This window comes from Dermacentor andersoni, chromosome 7 (genome assembly GCF_023375885.2).
Source record: "Dermacentor andersoni chromosome 7, qqDerAnde1_hic_scaffold, whole genome shotgun sequence".
Classification (NCBI taxonomy): domain Eukaryota; kingdom Metazoa; phylum Arthropoda; class Arachnida; order Ixodida; family Ixodidae; genus Dermacentor; species Dermacentor andersoni.
The window spans coordinates 109,501,520-109,524,956 of NC_092820.1; the positions used below are offsets into that span (position 1 = coordinate 109,501,520).

Below are 23,437 nucleotides of genomic sequence, written 5' to 3' on the forward strand. Positions count from 1 at the left end.
CCGGGTATATCAAGCTCCTTGTTCGCCCATATCTTCCTAATCCCCTGCGTTGCTTCAAATGCCAGCGTTTCGGTCACAGTTCACAGAGCTGTCGAGGCCGCCAAACCTGCGCGAAATGCAGTGCTCATGAGCACACCTCGGAATCTTGTGAAAACTCGCTCCATTGTGTAAACTGTGAAGGGGAGCACGCTGCATACTCGCGGTCGTGCCCAACCTAGATAAAAGAAAAAGAAGTTGTGACGATAAAAGTAAAAGAAAACATAACTTTCAAGGAGGCACGCAGGCGGGTATCCTACCTGCCCAAGAACACATTTGCCGAAGTGGCGCGTCAGGTGGCAGCGCCACAACGGTCTCCGGCGGCTAACCGTCCCACACCCAGTGAGGCGGCAGTGACGCCATCCGCCCCTCCCCCCCCCCCCCCCCCCCCCCCGGCGGCTGCAGCTAGCGCTGCTACGCCTACCCAGCAGACGGGGCCATCTGCCTCCGGACAGGTGCCCCCAAAGGCCTCGTCCAACGTGGCGAGGCCTTCACGCCAAACAAAGCGCTCAGAAGAGCGCGTGTCCAGCGCCTCGCAAGAGGCGATGGACACAACCACCAGCAAGACGGCGCCACCAGCGCCTAAGGAGCGGCGAGGCACTCTCGATCGCTCCAAAAGAGACAAAACTCCCGTCACGGCGCCAGAAAAAGGCCCGTGAGCTAACCTCAGTCTCTTAAACACACAGCACCCAACACATATATCATAATGGATACACAAATACTACAGTGGAATGTTAGAGGACTTCTCCATAACCTTGACGACATTAAAGAACTACAACACAAACACAATCCCAAGTTGCTGTGTGTTCAAGAGACACATCTAAAACGCACACAAACAAACTTTCTTCGCCAATACACCATCTTCCGCAAGGACCGTGATGAGGCTAACACCTCGTCCGGCGGTGTAGCAATCCTTGCAGACAAGTCCGTAGCTTGTCGCCAGGTGGCATTACAGACACCCCTCGAGGCAGTGTCAATTAGAGGGATTTATTTCAAGAATTTGGTAACAGTCTGCTCCATTTATATACCTCTAAGCTATCATCTCCAAAAAAACGATTTCTATAAGCTGATAAATCAGCTGCCGGAACCCTACATACTTGTAGGTGATTTTAACGCCCACAACACGTCGTGGGGAGACGCGCGTTGCGACGCAAGAGGCAGACTTATTGAAAATTTTATTCTGAGCTCTAATGCCTGCCTATTTAATAAAAAGGAACCAACATATTACAGCCTTCAACACAATTCATAATCATCCATAGACCTAGCAATAGGATCTGCTTCCCTTCTGCCTCATCTTGAATGGAATGTGATCAAGAATCCTTTTGGAAGTGACCACTTCCCTATAACTTTAACATCAATAACGCAGCATGACAACCCTCCCCGATTTTCCATTTGGAAATCAGCATCGGCTTACTGGGAGCATTTTAAAGAATTTACTCATTTACCACTCGATTTTATAAACAATTTTGGTATAGATGAAGCTGTCGCATATTTTACTGCTTTTATTATTGATGCTGCTGAACAGTTTATCCCGCAAACAAATGGTGGTTCACTTAATAGACGTGTTCCCTGGTGGAATGATGACTGTAGAAATGCACGAAAGAGGCAGAATAAGGCATGGGGAATATTGCGTATGGCGCCGAATGCAGAAAACCTTATTGAATTTAAACACATAAAGTCACAGGGGAGGCGCATACGGCGTCAGGCGAAGAGATAAAGCTGGGTGAGGTTCCTTTCAGGCATCAGTTCTTACACACAGGAGGCGAAAGTTTGGAATGGCGTAAGAAAGATAAATGGGCAGCAAGTAAATCCATTGCCTTTGGTGAACGATCAAGTAAATACCATAGCGTGTGTCAAGCTCAATCCACTATTCCCAATCCTTCCTTAAAAATAGAGAAATAGAGGAACGAAAGTTAACCACAGGAAAATGCAGACAGAATGAACCGTATAACCGGCCTTTTACTATTGCCGAGATGAGAGCCACCTTGAACACATGCAAAAGCTCTGCACCGGGACCTGACAGGGTCATGTATGACATGATCAGAAACTTACATACTGACACACAAGTCACACTACTCGCACTTTTTAACACAATTTGGGCTGTGGGATACCTCCCATCCACATGGAAGGAAGCGATCGTAGTTCCTGTTCTGAAGCTGGGAAACGACCCTTCCTTGACGGCAAGTTATCGTCCGATAGCTCTAACAAATTGCCTGTGTAAGCTTTTTGAAAAAATAATAAATCGCAGACTTATACATTTCCTTGAGCTCAACAATATGCTCGATCCTTATCAGTGTGGCTTCAGAGAAGGGCGGTCGACAACCGATCATCTAGTGCGCATTGAAGGAAATATTCGCGATGCATTTATACATAAACAGTATTTCCTATTGATATTCCTTGACATGGAAAAAGCGTATGACACGGCATGGCGTTACGGGATCTTGCGAGACCTGTCGGAAATGGGCATCCGTGGAAATATGCTGAACATAATTGAAAGCTATTTGTCGAATCGTATCTTCCGCGTGAAAATCGGCAACGTATTGTCGCAACCTTTTATGCAAGAAACAGGTGTACCCCAGGGAGGAGTACTCAGTTGCACTCTCTTTTTCGTTAAAATGAACACACTTCAGCCTTCACTGCCACCGGCCATTTTTTATTCCGTCTACGTAGACGATATACAGAGAGGTTTCAAATCCTGAAACCTTACAGTGTGTGAAACACAGGTACAGCAGGGCTTAAACAAGGTGCCCAAGTAGGCAGACCAAAATGGATTTAAAATCAGCCCCCACAAAAGTTCTTGTGTCCTCTTCACAAGAGAGGTCTGGTCCCAGATCCTTGCGTAGAAATGGGCGGACAACAAATACCTGTGAACAATGAACACAAATTCCTAGGTGTAATACTTGACTCGAGGCTTACTTTCATCTCACATATGAAATGTCTTAAAGCAAAATGTCTAAAAACAATGAATTTACTTAAGATCCTATCCCACACAACGTGGGGTAGCGACAGACAGTGTTTATTGAATATTTACAGGAGCCTAGTTCGATCACGACTTGACTACGGTGCCGCGGTTTATCACTCTGCCGCCCCGAGTGCGCTAAAGATGTTAGACCCCGTTCACCATCTCGGTATCCGCCTGGCCACTGGCTCATTTAGAACAAGCCCTGTTGAAAGTCTATATGTCGAGTCAGATCAGTGGTCACTCCATTTTCAGAGAACCGTACATCAGCTTTAACTATTTTCTTAAGTTTCGCTCAAATAAGGAACATCCGTGTTTCACAACTGCTAATGACTTGACGTGTGAAACATTATTTCGCAATAGACCCTCTATGAGACTTCCTTTCTCACTGCGTGCAAGAGAACTTAGCGCGGAAATGGATGTCCCAGTTTTCGAACATCACCTAATGCCTCCAGTTAAGCTATTACCACCCTGGGAGTGGCAGGTGATAGACTGTGACATATCCTTTGTAGAGGTCACAAAGCACGCACCTGAACGCTAAATCACTATGCATTTCCGTGAATTTCAATCGATTTACTCGTGCTCAGAATTCTACGCAGACGCGTCAAAATCACATTCTGGCGTATCTTTTGTTGCAGTTGGTCCCTCATTTTCTGAATCTGATGTGTTGAATCCTTTAACAAGTATCTTCACTGCAGAATCTTATGCATTACTGTCTGCAGTAAAACATATAAATAAATTAAAACTCGACAGAGCAATAGTATTTAGACTCGTTAAGTCTTCTAAAAGCGTTAATTTCCTTACAAAAGCATACAAATCCTGTTTTCATTGAACTTTACTCGCTCTTATGCAATATTAATGTATGACATAGACACGTAGTAATATGCTGGTACCTGGCCATAGAGGTATCGAGGGTAATGTACTGGCTGATAAAATGGCCACATCACTCACATCGCTAAACACTTTTCCAACAGCTGCTGTCCCTGTCGCAGATCTGAGGCCTTTCTTGCGTAAGAAACTGCGACAACACTGGCAACGCATGTGGAACGCAGAAATAAACAATAAACTGCACGTTGTAAAGCCACAGTTAGGTTTTTGGCCCTCCCCAACAAAATCACGGCGAACAGATGTCCTATTCTGCCGCCTCAGAATAGGGCACACATTTCGTACACACAATTTTCTGCTTACTGGAAATGAACCGCCAACCTGTGGTCGATGTGGTGAGAGGCTGACCGTCCTCCACGTCCTCTTGGAGTGTCGCAAAGCTGAATTTGAAAGAAAGAAACATTTGCCTTTTGCATATCGTTATTGCGTACCTCTTCACCCAGCTATGTTTCTTGGTAAGGAACCATTTTTCAACACCAAAGTAGTCCTCAATTTTTAAATGAGGTTGTCCTACATGTTATGAGCCCAATAAATTCGTAGCGCATTCTCTTTCCAGAGGGTGCTGCTGTGATAGTTGTGTTATATAGCAAATGCCTCCAGGCCCTTGTGTCTCAAGGGCTCTAACGAGGCCATTGTGTTCTAGTGAATTTTAGAAACTTATGCATTTCTTATATCGTATTATTATTTTGCAATGCACCTTAATGCTCATAGTACATGTTATTCGTCATCGCCATAATTTTAGTACACGTACATTTTACGCACTTTACAGTGACTACATTTTAGGCACCTTTACAGCCACGTCACATCAACGTCATAGAACCCATCACTCCACTGTGAAATCACTAACACTTGCATGGCGCTCTTTGGTCATACCTGGCCCTTGCGCCAATAAAAACCACGCATTCATTCATTCATTCAACCTTACATGTCTTACCACTCAATTGCATATGCATGTTGAGTAAATTATTTATCAGTAAGCACCATTTGGAAGATCACTGAACTCAAGTAGATAGTAAATGTTTCTCAAACATCTACCGCTATGCAACCCGCGTCGACCATGCCTACGCTCACACAGCCTTCTCTTTGCCATTTTCTAATATCATGTGTACCTCGTTTCCTTCCGACCTGCCGGGGCGGCAGCAGCTTGATGCGTAGTGTATTCATCTTGCACGGGTGGCCGGTCTCACCCACGCATGTGTATAAACAAATCCACAAAGACAAGCTGCTGTTCTCCATTTTAACCTGCAAGCGTTGAAGGCGCCGTGTAGCAGAAAATCTGGCGTCGGTGACCCGCGTTGACCGTCATTTCTGCAAAAATCATTGCGAATTAGGCTGACCCAACCACGTAGGTCCTCCATGTAGCTCAAGGAAGTTAGTGAACTAGTTGAATTTCTCAAGGTAAAATGCGTCAGAAAAATCGTAAGGTACGACTTACACACAATCTAAGGACATGATAGCGTGAGATCGTAATTTGAATATTGTAACGTAGATTGGAGACGGAGTGTTACAAAATAGACGTTTCTCTTTAATGGCGGGCCAGAAGAAAAGCGTGCAGCTTACGCACTTCATCGTCTTTGATGGGGCCGACCTCTGCGCGCGCCGTTCTGCGGTGCGGGAGTCCCAATATTTGTGTCAATTGCTCCCATGCGAAAAGCGACCGTCTCGGTCGCGTCACAAGGTTATTTCAGCGACATAAGAAATGGAGCTCCTCAGGTGCATCTCGGCGTTCACGTACGCGCATAGTATGGTTTCATGCGTACTACATGAACAACTTCAGCGCGAGGACGACGACGGAGCGAACCGGGGTCAGAACTGCAGGGGACGACATCGTAGGTCACGTCACTGAGGCGGCGTGTAACCTTGTAGCGATCAAAATACCGGCGGATCAACTTTTACGAGAGTCCAAGGCGACGGACGGGCGTCCAGACCCACGCTCAGGCGCCGGTATTGTAATGGACGTCGCGTCGACCCTGGTTGTATCGAAGGGTGTCGGTATGCTGTTGGCTCCTAATACGATGCCGAGCAAGCTGGCGTGCCTCTTCGGCTCTTTGTACAAACTCTTCCGCGTGTTCGCTGGTAGGGCTATTATCAGCCAGAGGTAGCATGGCGTCAAGTGTTGACGTGACGTGGCGCCCGTATACAAGTTCGAAAGGCGTAAACTGTGTAGTCTCCTGTACAGCAGTGTTATACGCGAAAGTCACATAGGGTAAAATCTCGTCCCACGTCTTGTGCTCTACGTCGACATACATGGAGAGCATATTAGCCAGTGTTCTGTTCAGACGTTCCGTTAATCCATTGGTTTGAGGGTGATACGCTGTGCTCTTGCGGTGAGAGCTATGCGTCAGCTGGAGAACGTCCTGCATAAGTTCCGCTGTAAATGCTGTACCGCGGTCGGTGATGACAACAGACGGTGCACCATGTCGTAGGACGATGTGGAGTACAAAGAACTTGGCCACTTCATACGAGTTTGCTTCAGGGATAGCTAGGGTTTCGGCGTACCGGGTTAAGTAGTCGGTAGCGACTCACTATCCATCTGTTGCGCGAAGAGGTCAGTGGGAATGGCCCAAGTAGATCCATTCCTATTTGTTGGAACGGTGCTTGAGGAGGGTGTACAAAATGGAGAAAGGCGGCCGGTTTGACTGGTGGTTTCTTGCGGCGCTGACAATCGCGGCAGGTCTTCACATACCGTTGTACAGAAGTATAAAGCCGGGGCCAGTAATACTTCTGTCCTATCCTTGCTAATGTCTTAGCGAATCCCAGGCGTCCCGCGCATGGCTCATCATGGCAGGCTTGCAAAATGTCTTGGCGCAGCGCCGACGGCACGACAAGGAGATGCGTATTGGGACCGCTTCCGCAGTTTTTCCTGTAAAAGTCGTTGTTGTGCAAGTAGTACGATGATAAGCCGCGCACGAGCGAGAGGTGTAAAACACCTTCAACTCCTTGAAAGTGCTCGATCAGCGGCAGCAGCTCAGGGTCAGCGCGCTGGTGCTCAGCCATTTTTATGGCGTCGATAATGCCGACAAATGGCAAGTCATGGTCAGGGTCCGATGAAGTCGTAGGGAGTGGTGCGCGTGACAAACAGTCAGCGTCACTGTGCTTCCTTCCAAATCAGTAAACAACTGTAATGTCGTACTCTTGTAGGCGCAGGCTCCAACGTGCTAGTCTTCCTGAAGGGTCCTTGAGGTTGGCAAGCCAGCACAGCGCGTGGTTGTCACTGACTGCCTTAAAGGGTCTACCGTACAAGTAGGGTCGGAATTTACTAATTGCCCACACAACCGCTAAGCATTCTTTTTTCAGTGGTTGAGTAGTTTTTCTCAGCCTTGGTCAGACTGCGGCTTGCATAAGCAATTGTGCGTTCCGCACCAGCTTGCTACTGCACAAGAACTGCGCTGAAACCAGAATTGCTGGCGTCATTATGAATTTCAGTGTCAGCGTCTTCGTCGAAATGAGCAAGTATATACGAGGAAACATATTTCTGTTACGCCGAAACTCAAAACACAAACCCCTTTTCCAACGTTTCTACCATACATAGAGCGGTCATGGCCTGCAAGATATGCGCACGCAGGTGCGCGCAAATTTTGAAGGCTATAAACCAGTGCGTTCGGTTTCTTGCAACACCTCCAGATGGCGCTTGCCTCCACCGAATCGCTGCCCACGCAAGATGCCGCGTTTATACCAGAAAGCTCGACTTCAGGCAAACCGTTCGCCGCCAGCACTTCCCGCTAAACATTGCGGTTGCATAAGCTACAGTTGCCAGGAAGCGTGAGAAGCCGTCAAGGTTCTTTGAATGCTGTCACGTTCCCCTCTTAAAGGCGAAGCTTATGCTTCCTTCGAATTTTTTAGTTTCGCTCCTCTTCTGTCGTCGTCGTGGCGAGGCCGCGTGTATTGCGTACTCTCAGAGAGCAGCGTGCCTACGATGAGCGATGAGGACAACAAAGGAGAGAATGTGATCGGCGTCGGGTGGCAAACACCACAGATGAAGTCCACCGACTACGTCCGCCCACTAAGGCCACCTAATAAGACCACCTACTAAAAAAGAGCCATCAATCAAACAGGTGTGTGCGTTCGTGTGCCGCCTATCCAGGCCCGCCGATCAAATAAATGTATGTGTGTTCGTGTGCCGCCGATGAAGAAATGTGTGTGTGTTCGTGTGCCGCTGATTAAAAATAATGGGTGAATGTGTCTTTAGGAGGACCACCGTCACAGTTCAGCAGAAAAAGAATTTGCTCATACATTTAATCTAAATTCTCTGTCACGTCTATGTCTTCTTTGGTAATCCACCTTCACAGCAGTGGAATAGCGCGTGCTTTTTTTTTATTGTGTACTAAATTCTTTGACGTTTCAATGTCATTATTTTTTTAAGTTGCATAACACTGCATGTTTATCGGTTTTCGCAGAGAGCAGTTTAATTCCCGTTCCTTGTTTTTCTCAATCCAGTGCATTCATTGTTTGGTGCCAAAAAAAACGTGAGCATATGCCATGTCTTTCTTTAACGTGCTTCTTACGGTTCCCTTTCCATTGCACTGAACTTGGCAGTATCTAGCAACAACAAGTTCGTAGACCAAAGCTTCATTCGGGGGGGCAGCGCGTGAGGGCGAGCGTCTCACTGCGTGTTCTGCGGCTCACCGAATATCGCAGCCCCGACGCCGTAGCAGAAATCTTCCTCGCGGCAGTGTTCTCGCACATACGAGTTCCAGCCGATGGCTCCTTGCAGGTTCTAAGTTTCGTAATCGAAGCTTCGCCCAGCTTCTTGTCCTGCGGCTAGGTGTGAAGGCTGTCCTTTGGCTGCATTGTGTCTGTCCGGCACTGCCACGCCGAGAAGTAGCCTGCCATGCTGGACGCCTTCAAAGGGAGCCACTACCTTTTATAGTGCTTTCAAGTGTTGTCAAGCAGAGGAAAACCTCCACACTTAATCAGAGCCGCAGTGCAGATGGGACTTTAAACCTTCGTTTCCAGCTCGTTTCTGCGCTTCCGAAACAGCCGACGCAGCCGCTGTGTCAACATTATGCCTCATAGCATGTCACTCGAGGCCAGCTTTTCCAGTGGTGGTGCTCGCCCCCAATACTTTTGCTCCTGGATGTACACATATTGAAGAACATAGACGAAAACTATAACGCACAATTTATGGAAATTACGCATACCTTTATACCCTGCCTTAGCTTTAGGAAACGATACACTAGTGCCATTACCTGACGTGCTTAATTTTCCACAGGACACCGGCTTTTTACGCAAGCTGTAGAGCAGCACATCTTTTGCATTTCTTTGAATGTGAGTTTGTAACTCCTTTTGTTTGGCTTAGCATAGCCTTAGTCGCTTTCGCGCTACAAAACCCAATTTAACTAATTACCTATCGCATCAGAGTAGGTAACAAACGTTGATGTCTCTTATTCCTGGTGGTATCAGAAAAGCAGTAGCGGCTGTTTCGCTGCGCGATCCTACCTACTTCGTAGTGCTCTCCTTCTCCTCAGGGATCGTTACTTGCCTAGTTATGTTCTGGTGATGGAGAAACCGCTGCAACTTTGACATCCTTAATTCGCGTTGGCTTTCCCGGAATCGCCCGTTGTATATATATTTGGTTATCATTTATAGCGTCATTACTTCATATGTTTGTGTGATTTCTCCTGTTTCATAAGCCAATGGGGTAGCGAGTAATTCAGTTTTACCGCAGTTCACTAAAAGTTGTGTTCCGTTTATCCCATGTTTGCGAACATTGTGGCTATGGCCGTCCAACCAACGTTGATACCACTGCTCCTTCTATCAAGCATTGTCGTTTAAGTAAGCTTTGTTTATGTGGAGTCTACACAATATATATATATATATATATATATATTGACACGTGTACTTGTCTTTATCGGGCGACACGTGACACGTTTCAACGCCTACCAAATGTTATCGCACAGCGCAGGACGCGCCTGCATGTATCGGAAGTTTCTCGAATGTTATTGATGGTTCCATCCGCTGTCTGTGACCCAACCTTGTGTAATCTGATTGCATGTGTGCGCGACGTGAATAATGTAGAACTTTGTGGAAGGCGCGCGGGTCCCAGCGATTACTCTGGAACATTCGATGACTGATGTATAAAAGCCGACGCGCTTGACCCACTCATCAGAGTGTCGACGATCGCCGAACGTGTTCGCCGCTATCGTTGTGCTATAAGTGTAGCCTGTTTTTGTGGGCACAGGTTCGCCCAATAAAAGTTAGTTTTGTCTTTCACAGTACTGCTACTGTGTTCAACGTCACCACCACGTGACTATATATATATATATATATACACGTTGGTTGGGCGGGCTTTGCTTTCAGGACTTATGAACACTTTAGTTTTTTTCCTAGGAACGCAAAAGGCTTTTTTGTTACGAAAGTTCAGCTGCAGTTTGTTTACATTATTATATGAAGAAAGATGCGCCCAGAGAGGCGCTTCATTCTCTTTGCAAACGGTGTCTGCTTTCATTCGCAGAGGGTATGTTCGTGTCATCTGCATATTGAATGATTTGGGTTGATATTGAATGCCATTGAAGTTAATAAAGTAAAGTAAAATAAAATGGGTCCCACAATTTAACAATGCGGCAAGCTGTATATTACAGCGCCTGCTTGTAAACGAATTGAACTTACTTAAGACCCCCCTACTTTCCGGAACTGCCTGGCCTCGGCCCGACTCAATATATCACCTTGTAGCAGTAGTCTTATGTCTATAATTTTATTTTAAATTTTGTTAGCATTGTGGCGTAGTGGCTTTAGTGTTGCTCAGCTAAGCCTGGGAGGCCGCTGGTTCAAATCCCGGCCGCGTTTTCATGAGGTCACAGTCAAAACACACTCTTGTGCCGTGCCTTGGCTGCACTCTAAAGAACCCAATGTAGCCACATTAATCCGGAGTCCGCCGCTAAGGCGTGCCTCATAATCATATCGTGGTTTTAGGACGTAAAGCACAAGTGTTTTATTTATTAAAATATATGCTCATAGACTACGTTTGTGGATTTTTCCTAGATGTTGTTTTTATGGATTCTCTATTGTAACCCACTCCACAGCATACCACCTCCACGTACAGGCTATAAATGTGTACCAAAGGAACCTGCAGAAATGGGCCCGTGCTTTCCCGTATTTCTGGGCGCTCCTAAACAAGAATTACTTGAGGAATATCCGTCACCTTCAGATCAACCTGATGCTCACACACCGGCGCCGACTTGTCCTGGCGATTTCGAAGCCTACGAACTGGCCAAAAGGTAATGTGCGCCGCATGTTGACGCTTTGTCATATTTTGGCGCATTCAAAGTGTCTTGGCAATAGTCTCAGACATACCTTTCTCGATATGCATTATTTATTTATAGGAACAACCTCACACGTGCATATAGAATGCCGCTAGTAGAGAATACAAACGACAGGAAAGATACATGGTATTTTCGTATTTTGCGTGTCAGCAGACGATGAGACAAGGCTAACAAACGACCGATTTCCAAGGTGAAGTGACACCGCGAAGCGCTACAGAGGTGCGCAGCTCATGGAAACAGAGAAGAGTGATAAGGGCTCTAACGGAGGTTTCACTTTAACATGATATTATCCGATGTTTTTATTTCTAGCGCTTAATGTAGAATGGCCAGGAAATTTGCGCGCAAGAGCATAATACACATTATGCAAATGACTGCGGCAACAAGTGTGACAGCTGCAGCCCATGAGCTTCGTGGACCATTAGGCGCGCTCATAGCTTGATAGCGCAGCTTCCTTGTTTTCGCAATGGTTAAAGTATGCCGCTGTCCGGAATTATTAGATTGTATAAAGGTCGAGGTGGTGTATAGATGTGCAAAAAAGAACCGCCCGCCTTCTTAAGTATTATTATGAATGTTAGACACGTACTCTGATAAATGTATACAAAGCGAATTGTTCAGCCCACCATTCACACACCAAAAATTTGAGGGTTACTACCAGACTCAGAGAAATCATTTCATTCTACACGATTTCGAGATACTAATTGCCGCTCGACTCGGTTTGTTAAAGCTTGCCACTTGTGTACTGGAAATAAAAATGTGACATGGCTTGGCAGTTTGCTCTCAGAAAAAAAATGCAGTGGAGAGTGTAATAGACAACGAAAGTCACTAGGGATACACTTGTAGTTATTGACGGCTTTTAGAAATTTTGCTAGCTTGGAACACTTTGCAAAAAACAAGTACAACAGCGTAACAATTGCTTAGCTGATGACAGCTGAACCTCGAGAGATCTTATTTATTTATTTAATTATTTATTTATTCATTTATTTATTTGGAATTCGTTCAGACACAGTGAAGGTCTTCGGTGGCAGAACGTTGTCTACTTGACTAAGGCCTCGTCACTCATAAAATCCTCAACGGCGAGATACCATAGCATAAAATATAGCATGTATACATATCAATAGCATGAATTACACATGCATAGCATACATTACAAACGTATGTGCATCAAATAGCTGTGCCATCATACAACATTCTAAGTAGGAACAGTTTAGGTCAAACGGAGTATAACATCTGTAAGAAAAAAATAGATAAATATATACAAGCGCAATCTGAAACTGACTTAACAAAAGGTAATTATAGATAAAACATACAAACTAATTGGCACAGTCTCAATCACAAAAGGCAAGCAAATACATTTTCATAGTATTTCTAAAGCACTTCAATTATCTGAAGTTTTGCCCGATAGTGATCGTGTTAGAAGAAGTATTTTAATGATTGGAAAATGTAGAGAGGTCGGCCGGATAATGGAGCATCTGGCCTGCTACTCTACGTAAGGGAAGGGGAAGAGGGGGAGAAAAAGTGTCACAATGGGGGATGATAATGGGAGGAACGTGATGAATGACACATTACACAACTGGTATCACAGGCGTGAGTCCAGGCCCGTGTCACCTAGGAAACGTGAAAGTGCACGCATTGTCTCTGTCGTCTGCCAACTCTGTGGCCACGCGCCTAGCAAGAGGTCCTCCGACAGTGGTCCATTGTGTAAGTGTCTCAATGTATCTGCCAATGTCAGTCTTTCGCGCGCATACTCAGGGCACACCACGAGCACATGTTCTATATTCTCTACAGCGCCACACACTGAACAGTCCGGGGAGTCTGTCCGTCCAATAATGTGCAAATATTTGCGCGTGAAGGCGACGCCTAATCGCAGTCTGTGTATCAGGCATGTATGAGGGCGTGGAATTCCACGCAGAATCGGAAATTTCATATCGGGATCCAGCCATTTAAGGCGGACGTGACGAGCGTCTGGCTGGGTCCAGTATCTTCTCGTCGCACTCCTCATTCGGGAAGCGATTCGCCACATCTGCGGGGAAAGACCTCAAGAGTGGTGCATTTTCACGGACTCAAAACCCGCGCTGCAAATTTTGGGATGCTTCCTGCGCCACACCGCATATCAGGTTCTGGCCCTGCAGATCACCGAGCTACTTTCATACGCTCAAGAAAAACACCACCGCATCGTGTTCCAATGGATCCCGGGACACTGTGGGCTCAACGGTAATGAGATGGCCGATGCTGCAGCAAGGCGCGCCCTCAGCAATGGCCTGCGAACTGTAGTACCATTCTCCAGGCCGGACATCACATGCGTGATCGTGTTAGGATATGTATGTGAAGGATGGGACTACGTATTCTAGTTCTTTTGTACAATAGTTGGTCCTGCTCAATGTAACTCCAAACTGGTCATGCCTGAAATTGTATTGGTTCTTACTTGAAAGGTATTTCTGATAAAAAATGAATATTTTTCTCGAAATCACCTCGTATGTGCATCGCGAGTTTACATTCATATAGTTGATTAATTTTTAAAAGGCCATGTTTCAAGAGCGAGCGAGTGAGCCAGCGAAGCAACTTTATTGGGAATGCCTGCAGAAAGGTTAGCCTTCCCTTGTAAGGGAGGCGTCACCGTGACGTTTTCCCGGTGTGTGGCGCCTTTACTCCGGCCATGGCCGCACTACTCCCTTCGGTCGACCGCGCCTGCCCCGCGTGATCGTGAGGTGCGAGGTTTTTAGTGCAGCGAACTGCTTGTTCTTTGGAGACATATCAGTCGCTACAAAGTTGATTGGATCCCGTGGATTAGAGCAAGGAGGACAGTGATAACGGAAAGATATAAGGCGCAGAAGAGGTAGATGGACCGAATGGAGCGAGAGCCCACACTATCGTAGCTGAGGGAGTGAGAAACACAGCGAGTGGCACTGCACTGATGCGCATGCTGACAGCTGTAGGACAATGTACATGGTAATAGCAGCTCACTTAACGAGCCTGGAAAATCGGTAAACAGGCAGGCATGAAAGGAAGAAATACAGAGGGAATGAATGCACAAATCCTCATGCAAACAATGCACGATAATGTAACGGCGAGATAAGTCTGCCGATACGAAGCAGTAGGTTTAATGCTGTAGGTCTTTATTGTTTGAAAACTGTTATTATGCATAGCAATGTCAAGATGACAATAATAATAATAATAATAATAATAATAATAGTAATAATAATAATAATAATCACTGAGTCATTTATTTACCGTGCCCAGGCACAACCCTGAGCTCTCAGCTCTTCGTGCGCATACATTGGAAAAAACACTGCATGGGGAATATCAGTAAAAACAAACAATCAATAAAGAGAACAGTTTTGAGAAGAAGAATGTACATACAAGAAGGCGCAAGGTGAAGAGAACAGAAAAAGGAGAAAGGCCGTTAAACAATGCGTGAATCTATGACCCAACCACGTAAAGCTTAGAAAATAACAACGACAGCGAGTTATCAAAAGTATTGAGATACAAAATACACGTTATAAAGATTCGCTATTCTGTGGACGGTTGACTGTCGGTCATGACAGGCAGGAACATGGAAAGGTTTATGTTCCCTGGTGATCTTGCGCGGAGGAGGAGGAGGACGGAACTTTATTATTGCAGAAACCGTTGCGCGGTTTATTCCTGGGTGGTTCCCTCTGACAGGGCTCCACTGGCGAACGTGGCTCGCCGGGCCTGGTCGAGGGTCGCCAGTTGGCTTCCCAGGTCCAGTTCGGAGAGTCTCTCCTCCCAAGACCACGTAGTGAGTGTGTGTGCGTTGTGACTCGTGGCGAAACTGCGTCGCCCGGACGGTCGGTGCATTCGTGTGTTATGTGCGCGAGTGTCGCTATGTGGTTGCTACACCAGGGACATCTCCGGCAAGTATAACTGTCTGGGGAGATTGCGTGTAGACGAGACAAGTGTGGGTATGTGTTCGTTTGCAGGCGGCGCCAGTCCCTTGCCTGGAGTTTATTGAGAGCTTTGTGTAGGGGAGCGTATGAATGAGAGACTTCATATAACTGATGAGTTCGGGGCAGATCAGGATAGTGTGAAGGAGCTTCAAAAGAAGCGGAGCATGTAAATTAAGCATAGAAAACGAATACAGGAAAGAAACAAAATAAAAAAAACGACCATTCAGAAACGGAACAGTTTCAAATCAACAAACGCTAAGCTGAATTACCAACAAAAGGACGACGGGGAAAAACAAGAACGTGCATGAGAGCCAATAAAAATAAGTTATTGAATCCAGCGTTTAGCATATGTCCCCGGAAAAACAACTGTGAGGTTCGAATACTGGCGCACAGGTAATCTCACAAAAATTTATGCGCATATTTAAAAAAACGATACAGAGGCAAAAGGAAGAAAGCATGTACAAAAAAGCCATTTGGACATACTATTGGCACACGACAAAGGACATGGAAAGTTGCTAACACAAACAGTTATCTATTGACAAAGTTAAGGCAAACTAAACATAAACAGAAGATTAGTGGGTAAGTGCAATGGAAAAACGTACGGCTAAAGGTACAAACGTAAAGGAAAGTGGACACATAAATGTAATCCACCAAGAACATGAAATGTACAAGAAGAAAGGAAAGGCGGCACATCCCACGCCCTGTGGGAATCGATGTTATGCGAAACATTGTGCGGGGAGCCTACCAAGTCAACGAAACGACCATCAGAGCACCAAGACTTAGCCGGCACGTAGAACACATAGACGTAGGTGTCATGACCTACATGACACGCATGTCATGACATTCATGTCGAGACCTATCATTTATGTTCGTCATACAGTTTTGTCATACTATGCCAATTTTGATATGTACCAAGACGCGTTGGGCTGTTTTATGACCTACATGACACGCATCTCGTACCATTCATGTCATGACCAATCATTTATGTTCGTCATACACTCTTGTACTATGCCAATTGTGGCAGATACCAAGTTAACGAAGCGACCATGAGAGCACCGAGACGTAGGCGGCTGTTTCATGACCTACTTGACACACGTCATGATATTGTTACGGGGTTATAAACAGTCAGATGTGTATTTACAGAATGTTTACAATAATCATATCAGCTGACAAGATGGTAGCCAGCGCACGAAACCCAGAACTTCGTCTTCTTCCGACGATGATTAAAACATCTTATTCGTCAGCGTGTCACATGACCCCCGGCGGCTGAAGCATTGGCTCGGTGCTGGTTAGGAGGCGGGCGAGTGATACAACTTAGGACGCGCGACGTGGACCACGTCGCAGCGATGCGGAGCCACGGTTGGCTCAAGGGGGGCGATTTCGTACGTGACGTCAGTTACTTGACGCAAGACACGGTAAGGGCTGGAGTAGCGTGAAAGTAACTTCTCCGAGAGGCCAACGCGTCGCGACGGCGGCCAAAGGAGAACCAGGGCGCCAGGTGTGTAATGGACGTCACGATGGCGGGCGTCATATAAGCGCCGCTGATTGTCCTGCGACTCCACAAGTGGACGTCGAGCAATACGGCGTGCTTCTTGTGCTTTGAGGATGGCTTCACGGGCGTACTCGGATGTGGAATTCAGACTAGCAGGCAGAACGGTGTTGAAAGGTAACGTAGGGTCACGGCCAAACAAGAGGAAGAATGGAGAGAAGCCTGCGGGATCATTATCAAGGCGGACTTACGCAGCGGGCGCTCCTTGGCTGCATCTACAATGCCAGCTCAAGGCGAGGATGCTTCGGGCCCGTTGGCGCCCACGCCCACCGTCATTCTAGCCCAACCCCGGGACCCACGAACCTTTTCTGGCACCGACGACACTGATGTTGAGGACTGGCTTCAATATATGAGCGGGTGAGCGCCAGCAAGCACTGGAGCCAGACCATCATGCTCGCGAATCTGATATTTTACCTCGTGGGCACGGCACGCGTCTGGCTTCATACCCACGAGGAGGAACTTACCAGCTGGTACATTTGTGAACAGAAACTCAAAGATTTGTTTGGCAAGCCAGTTGGACGTCAGCGCGCCGCCCAAAAAGACCTCGCTTCGCGTGTCTATACGTGCACAGAATCCTATCTCACTTACATCCAGGACGTGCTCGCTCTGCGCCGCAAAGTGGACCCGAAGATGTCCGAACCAGATAAGGTTGCACATGTCATTAAGGGCATAGCAGATGATGCCTTCCATCTCCTTGTCTTCAAGAATTCTTCTACTGTGCAAGCCGTTATTACCGAATGCCGGCGGTTTGAAGAAGCCAAGAGTCGCCGCATTGCCCAGTCATTACCGCGCGCCTCCACCAAAAATGTTACCGGGTTAAAAAACAGTCAGACGTGTATTTACAGAATATTTACAATAATCATATCAGCTGACAAGATGGTAGCCAGCGCGCGAAACCCAGAACATCGTCTTCTTCTGACGATGATTAAAGCATCTTCGTCAGCGTGTCACAATATTCATGTCATGACCAATCACTTATGTCTGTCATGCACTCTTGTCATACTATACTGATTTGGGTACCTGCCGAGTTAACGAAACGACCATGAGAGCACCATGCAAGGCGTAGGCGGCACGTAGAACACGTAGACGTAGGCGTCATGACCTACATGACACGCATATTATGACATTCATTTAATGGCCTATCATTTAGGTTACTCATACATTCTTGCCGTACTATGCCAATGCCTTACTTACCAAGTTAACGAAACAACCATGAGAGCTCCAAGACCTAGGCGGCTGTTTCATGACCTGTATAGATGACACATATCTCATGATATTCATGTCATGACCAATCATTTATGTTCGTCATACACTCTTGTCATACTATGCCAATTTCGATAAATACGAAGTTAACGAAACGACCATATAGCACCAAGACGTAGGAGGTTATACTAACGGACAACTCTCTGTGGCAATGAAGGGAAAGCTACGGGCGCGTGGCTGCTGCACATGTGTCATGGCGCCAAGTAGACCGCCAGCGTTTGACAGTGCTTTTCGTTGGTCGGAGCAGACGCCGAATCGACGCAGCTTCACGTGTGACGGTTTCGCGTTTGGCCAGACGCGCAAGGGAACAGTCGCAAAATAAGTAAACTTTTACATTCAGTGGTGTGTTTTATCTTATTTAACTGCTGCTAATAAGGTGTTTAAGTTTTCTCTTCCCCAGCCTAAATTAACGTGGATGAAAACACGGGACTCTATTCAGAAGCGATCTCATTTGAAGCCGCTTGGCCTCCGTAACTTTCCCTTCGTTGCCACAGAGGGTTGTCTGCAAGTATAGTTGCATATATACTATAAAAGTGGCAAAAGTTCTCCAAGCAATGCTTCGCATTTAAAAAGCCTCTGAACCGTTAGACATACTTATCCCCAGGCAAGCTGAAAATGTACTAAATTACACGACAAAAGAGAGAGAGCACTTACTTATACCAAGAAAAACTAGCACACGACAATACGGAGTGACAGTAGCGACTGATGAAAAATATCAGTGCCCTTCTACTCTGTAAAGAAGGATGACTAGCGAAGTTTTGTATGTAGGCCTCTTAATGGCGAACTGCACCTCCACCACAGGTCGGACCGGCATTGCACTAGCTTCGAGATTGGCCTCGCATGGGGGGTGCTTAGCGCCTGCTTCACCTCCGCCGGAGGTCGGCTCGGCATTGCACTATCTTTGGGATCAGCCCACGTATGGGGAGTAATTAACGCCTGATTCACCGCCGCAGCGAGTGGGCCCGGTATTGTACTATCTTGGGGATCGGCCCACGTGTGGGGAGTGCTTAATGCCTGCTTCACCTTTGCCGTGTGTTTTACATATACTGGTTTTCTCCAAATCACGGTACAGATATTTACACAGAGGAGCTGAGGAACAAAATGAATAGTAGCATCACCGTTCAGTCCTGGAGAAACGGTGCCGGCAATGCTCAGACACAGTACTGCACAAAAGGCTACAGCGTTACCGATGTCGAAACCATACGTATCCAGACTAAACAAGGAAGTATATATTTTTCAAGCCGAGAGGATCACAGCAAGTGGTACGTGGCGTGGAAAAGCGACATTTTCTGCGCTTCTTCACTAAATCGAATGGTGAGTACAAGCACCTGGATTCCGTCTACTCCAGCGCTTGATTTCGCAGCCCTTTCATGTCAGAGCTGCGCGGTATGATTGAAGAACACAGCAAGCGACGCTTTCGCTCCTGGATCCAGTAAAAATGCGCGTTTCAGATTGCAATTAATAATAATAATAATAATAATAATAATAATAATAATAATAATAATAATAATAATAATAATAATAATAATAATAATAATAATAATAATAATAAATATTATTATTATAGATATAAAAATTTTAATATATTTGGGCAGTTTATTCTTATTAGATTCTACTCTATAAATGTTTTGCTCTATACTCTGAAGATTTACTTCTGGCCAAGTATGGGGAAGTAACTAAATTGCCAGAGCCGGTATGTGGCTGAAACGCAAGCAAGCAGTGGCTGCAGACCGCCCGCGCAAGGCCTGTTGTCAAGCGAATTCAGCAGGCACGACTGATTGCTGTTGCAGCCAGTGAGGCGATATCATGTTCACAGATGCAGCTGCATGCTAGGAACAGATAACGCGACTTTGCTTAACTAGTTCATTTCTTTAAGTGACCCTATTCTACCAGGTAACCCACATTGGAATATGTTAAGCTGCCTGCCAATCTATTGCTTCAGTTGTAATGAAGCGTTTGTAATTTCCACAGTGTAGTTGGCCTGTTGCGGCTACAAAGGTGTATGAGGTCAGATGTGGCTTCGAGTATAACTAGTGCTTTCACAAGCCACGTCCTTTCTTAGCGGCATAAAAAAACATAATACAGCGTATATGTAATTAGCAAGACTTTCTGCTTAAATAGGGCCACTGATTTCTACTAATTCTATGTACTGCCAAAGAACCACTATCGCACATTAAGATGAGGATGCTTTTACGCCCTGCTGTCTTATTTCGCATGGAGCTTAGGAGAGGCTTGTACAGCTTCATTGTTTACTTGGAAAATGTGAAGTAAGAAATTAGGTTGCTAAAAATTTAAGGCAAGGGTTTAGTGTCCAGAAACTGCACAGCACGTAATGAGGGGCGCCGTGTTGGCGGGGCTCCGAAAGAAATTTTACAGATGGGTTTTTTCGAAAGACGAAACCCGAGTCAATACCGAAGGCGCAGAAGGCTGTCACACGGCATCAAAGTACGCGAGTGTTTTTGTCTTTGGCCCCCTGACGAAATGTGGACGCTGCGGGCGGTAATCCACCCTCCGTCCTCCTGCTTAGCAGCGCGGCGCCATAGCCATAAACTACCGCAGCGGGTTTATATAATTTATATTTATTTATTTTGCTGTCTCCGCATTGAAGCATGCATGCTTACATGGGTGTGATGATGGGTATTTTATTATTATTACCTTACATCCCCATGAGCACACATTACGTAAGTCGTCAGTTCCTGGGCTATCAGACAATTTGCTCGCGTACTATTTCGGTAGCCTGCATTGGTTTGTGCTGATCTCGTAAAGAAAGCAATGACGTTTCACTCCGTGAATGCGGGTGACGCGCAAGCGTGTGGGTGCTATGCGGACACGACGCTATCGACCCACGGTGCGCCTTGGCGTCTACACTGTCCGCATCGCAGATCGTATTCAAGACAGGGCTGGCGAGGCTGCACCATACGCAGCAGCCGCCGGAGAAGAACGCCCCGTTCTAAACATTCACTTACTATCTAAATTACCTAGCATAGTGTCAGCGTGCACAGGGAAACACGAACATTTCACACGCGATGATATCGGACACTCGCTGTCAAAAGGCTGTCCTGAGGAATCGCGGCAGCAGCAGCGAGCGTAGTGACCCTCGTGCTATTTATCGCTTCAACACAAACTGAGCGGTGAGAACACAGCGCACGCAAAGCTACGAGCTGTCGGCCTACCTAGACTGACGGCTTACCTAGATTGTGCCCCCAAAGCAGATCCCTTTCAAGATAAAGCCCGCGCTACCGAAGTACAACGCCCCTTATCCCTCTCCTCCCCCGGTACCATAAGCGCGACGGAATACAGCGCGCTTGTTCCCTTTGCGCACGCGAGATTGAGCCGCCATCCTCGGCTCACCGTCGTGCGTTGATCACTCGCACACACAGCGTACGGCAAGCGACGATGATGTTATCGAGACGCGAATTCGATACGTATGCATCGCAAAGAAACCCTGGAGCAACTGCCAGAGCAGGTCAAACCAGTGGGCCTGCAACCAGCTGCAACCGCCGAGGATCGAGAACGGGAAGCGCTAGCCAAGCGCCGGGGGAGGCAAGCCAAGAACCAGCGGAGACAAGCTGACCCCCAACTTCGAGAGTAGGAGGCCGAACGGAGACGTCGACGCAGAGAGATTCCTCCCACAGAGGGCGATGATGTACAGTTCAAGAGAGAATTCCTCGACCGTGAGTGCGGCGACAGCTGCAAGGTGTGTGATAGACTGTGGTTTGATTCCAACCTCACACAACTGAATATTGTGCGCAATCCGGAATCGAAGCTTGAATGTAGCAAAGCGACGACAACGAGATAGAAGAGTTTCATGGAAATCGCGCTAAACACAAGTTCAAACTAGAGAACATGAGCACCAGCCTCGCTGTTTCGACATCTTTCACTGCGTGGAAGTGGCTTCACTTTTTTACGCTTCAGCCACCCGAGCAAGGTCTGCACGTCCTAGTGCCATTCATTATAGAAAAGTGCTAAATGACGCTGCATATTTTCCGTCACTTAAATAAAGACTGTATAGCGTGGATTTGCGCATACAGCGTGGCTGCCAAATATACCGCTTACTCCTTTCTTATTTACTCATTTGTACGTATTTAAACGACAGCCTTAAGTGCCTAATGGGCCGAAATATCCGTTGTCCGGCGTTATCAAAAAAATTGAGAGTTCGACGTTATGGCACCAAAATTCAATGGCTCCCAAATTGGTGCTGCTACCCTCGACCATTGGTAGGATTAGAACCCACAACCTCTGATGTTAATTATGGCACTCGAACACACGACATTCAGTGGGAGTCGCACCCTAGACCTTTGGTGGGACCAAAATTCAATGGGACCAAAATTTATGTGCTACCATTGATGGTCGAACCAACGACCTTTGGAAATAATTAAGGCGAATTAAGTTAACTTATGGCACATGTTAATTAGGATAGAGCTCATTCAATTACTCGACCCGACGACTTCTGGCGAGAGTCGAACCCGCCACCTTTGGTGCTAAGTAAGACAAACTTAATTAAGACAGTTAATTAATATATACGTAATTAAGGTACTCGAACCCACGACCATTGGTGGGAGAAAACAAGTAATAAGAACTAACGCAACAACGCGTGTGGCGAGTTCATTACGTCTAGGCAGTAAACTTCTAATGTTCGTATAAAGCAAAACAAGTCAAGTGGCGCGGGTATTCATGACCATAAATTAGGGACATCGCCTAACAGCGCCTCTAGCGTCCACCCTTGCAAACATGCGGGTTTTTTTATGAGATAGCGTTGTTTTTCGCGAATAATTAATCGTAGGGGCCATCTTTCAAAAGTTTCCCGTGGAAATAGGCTCTACGCGCATAGCCCGACATCTTATGCAAGCCGTATCATCGCTGATGGCCGAAAACCCGTTCCAAATTGCGGGCGACGTTTGAAGTATGGGAGTCTAAAACACGTTCGAATTTTTTTGGCTTTTTTGGTTAGTAAAAGACGATTTGCGATGAAACCATCGCATCGATTGGTATATCCCAGGGGATTTATCAACTTCAATGAGGTAGCTTGCAGCTGGTTGCAGCAGAAGCTCTTGGAATGGCAAAAAAAGTCGTTCCAAAATCGCACTTTTCTTAACAAGGTCTCGCAATTTATTGTGGTAGATATATAAACCTGATTTTAGCCTACAGCAGGCTATCGAAGCAATAGCCGAGCACTGAGGACGACGACAGATCAAAATCACTAATACCATGAGCACGACTTAGCAGGTTCGGCTCCGGCTGGTATTTCTTTTATCACTTTGTCAGTACTTAGTCTTGCAGTTTTCCGCCAGATGGCAAATTACGAAATGCAGATCATTTAGCTAAGGTTCTTGTTTTTTTTTCTATAGACACCAATCTTTACATACAAAAAATAGCTTGCTGATTTGGTGAACGTGCTTCCAAATTTATTTTGCTGGTTGAGTATGATCTATCTTAGATAATATACCTATATAAAGTCTTTCGAAAGTTAATCTATTTCTTAAGACGAAGATTTATGATGCTAATACTAAGAAATATTGTTGTCTCTAGAGCTACTCAGTTTGCGCGCAGTGTGCGCAAATAAAACACCCGAAAGTAG

General features: G+C 46.2%; 1 protein-coding gene across 1 annotated transcript in view; it reads left to right on the top strand.

Moving 5' to 3' along the window:
- LOC126534634 (plancitoxin-1-like) overlaps window positions 1–23,437 on the top strand; it is a 126,316-nt gene that overhangs the window by 77,851 nt on the left and 25,028 nt on the right. The window contains exons 5-6 of the mRNA XM_050181905.2: window positions 10,903–11,097; window positions 18,932–19,173. Of these exons, the coding sequence (XP_050037862.1) occupies window positions 10,903–11,097; window positions 18,932–19,173 (437 nt within the window). The remainder of the gene's footprint in view (window positions 1–10,902; window positions 11,098–18,931; window positions 19,174–23,437) is intronic.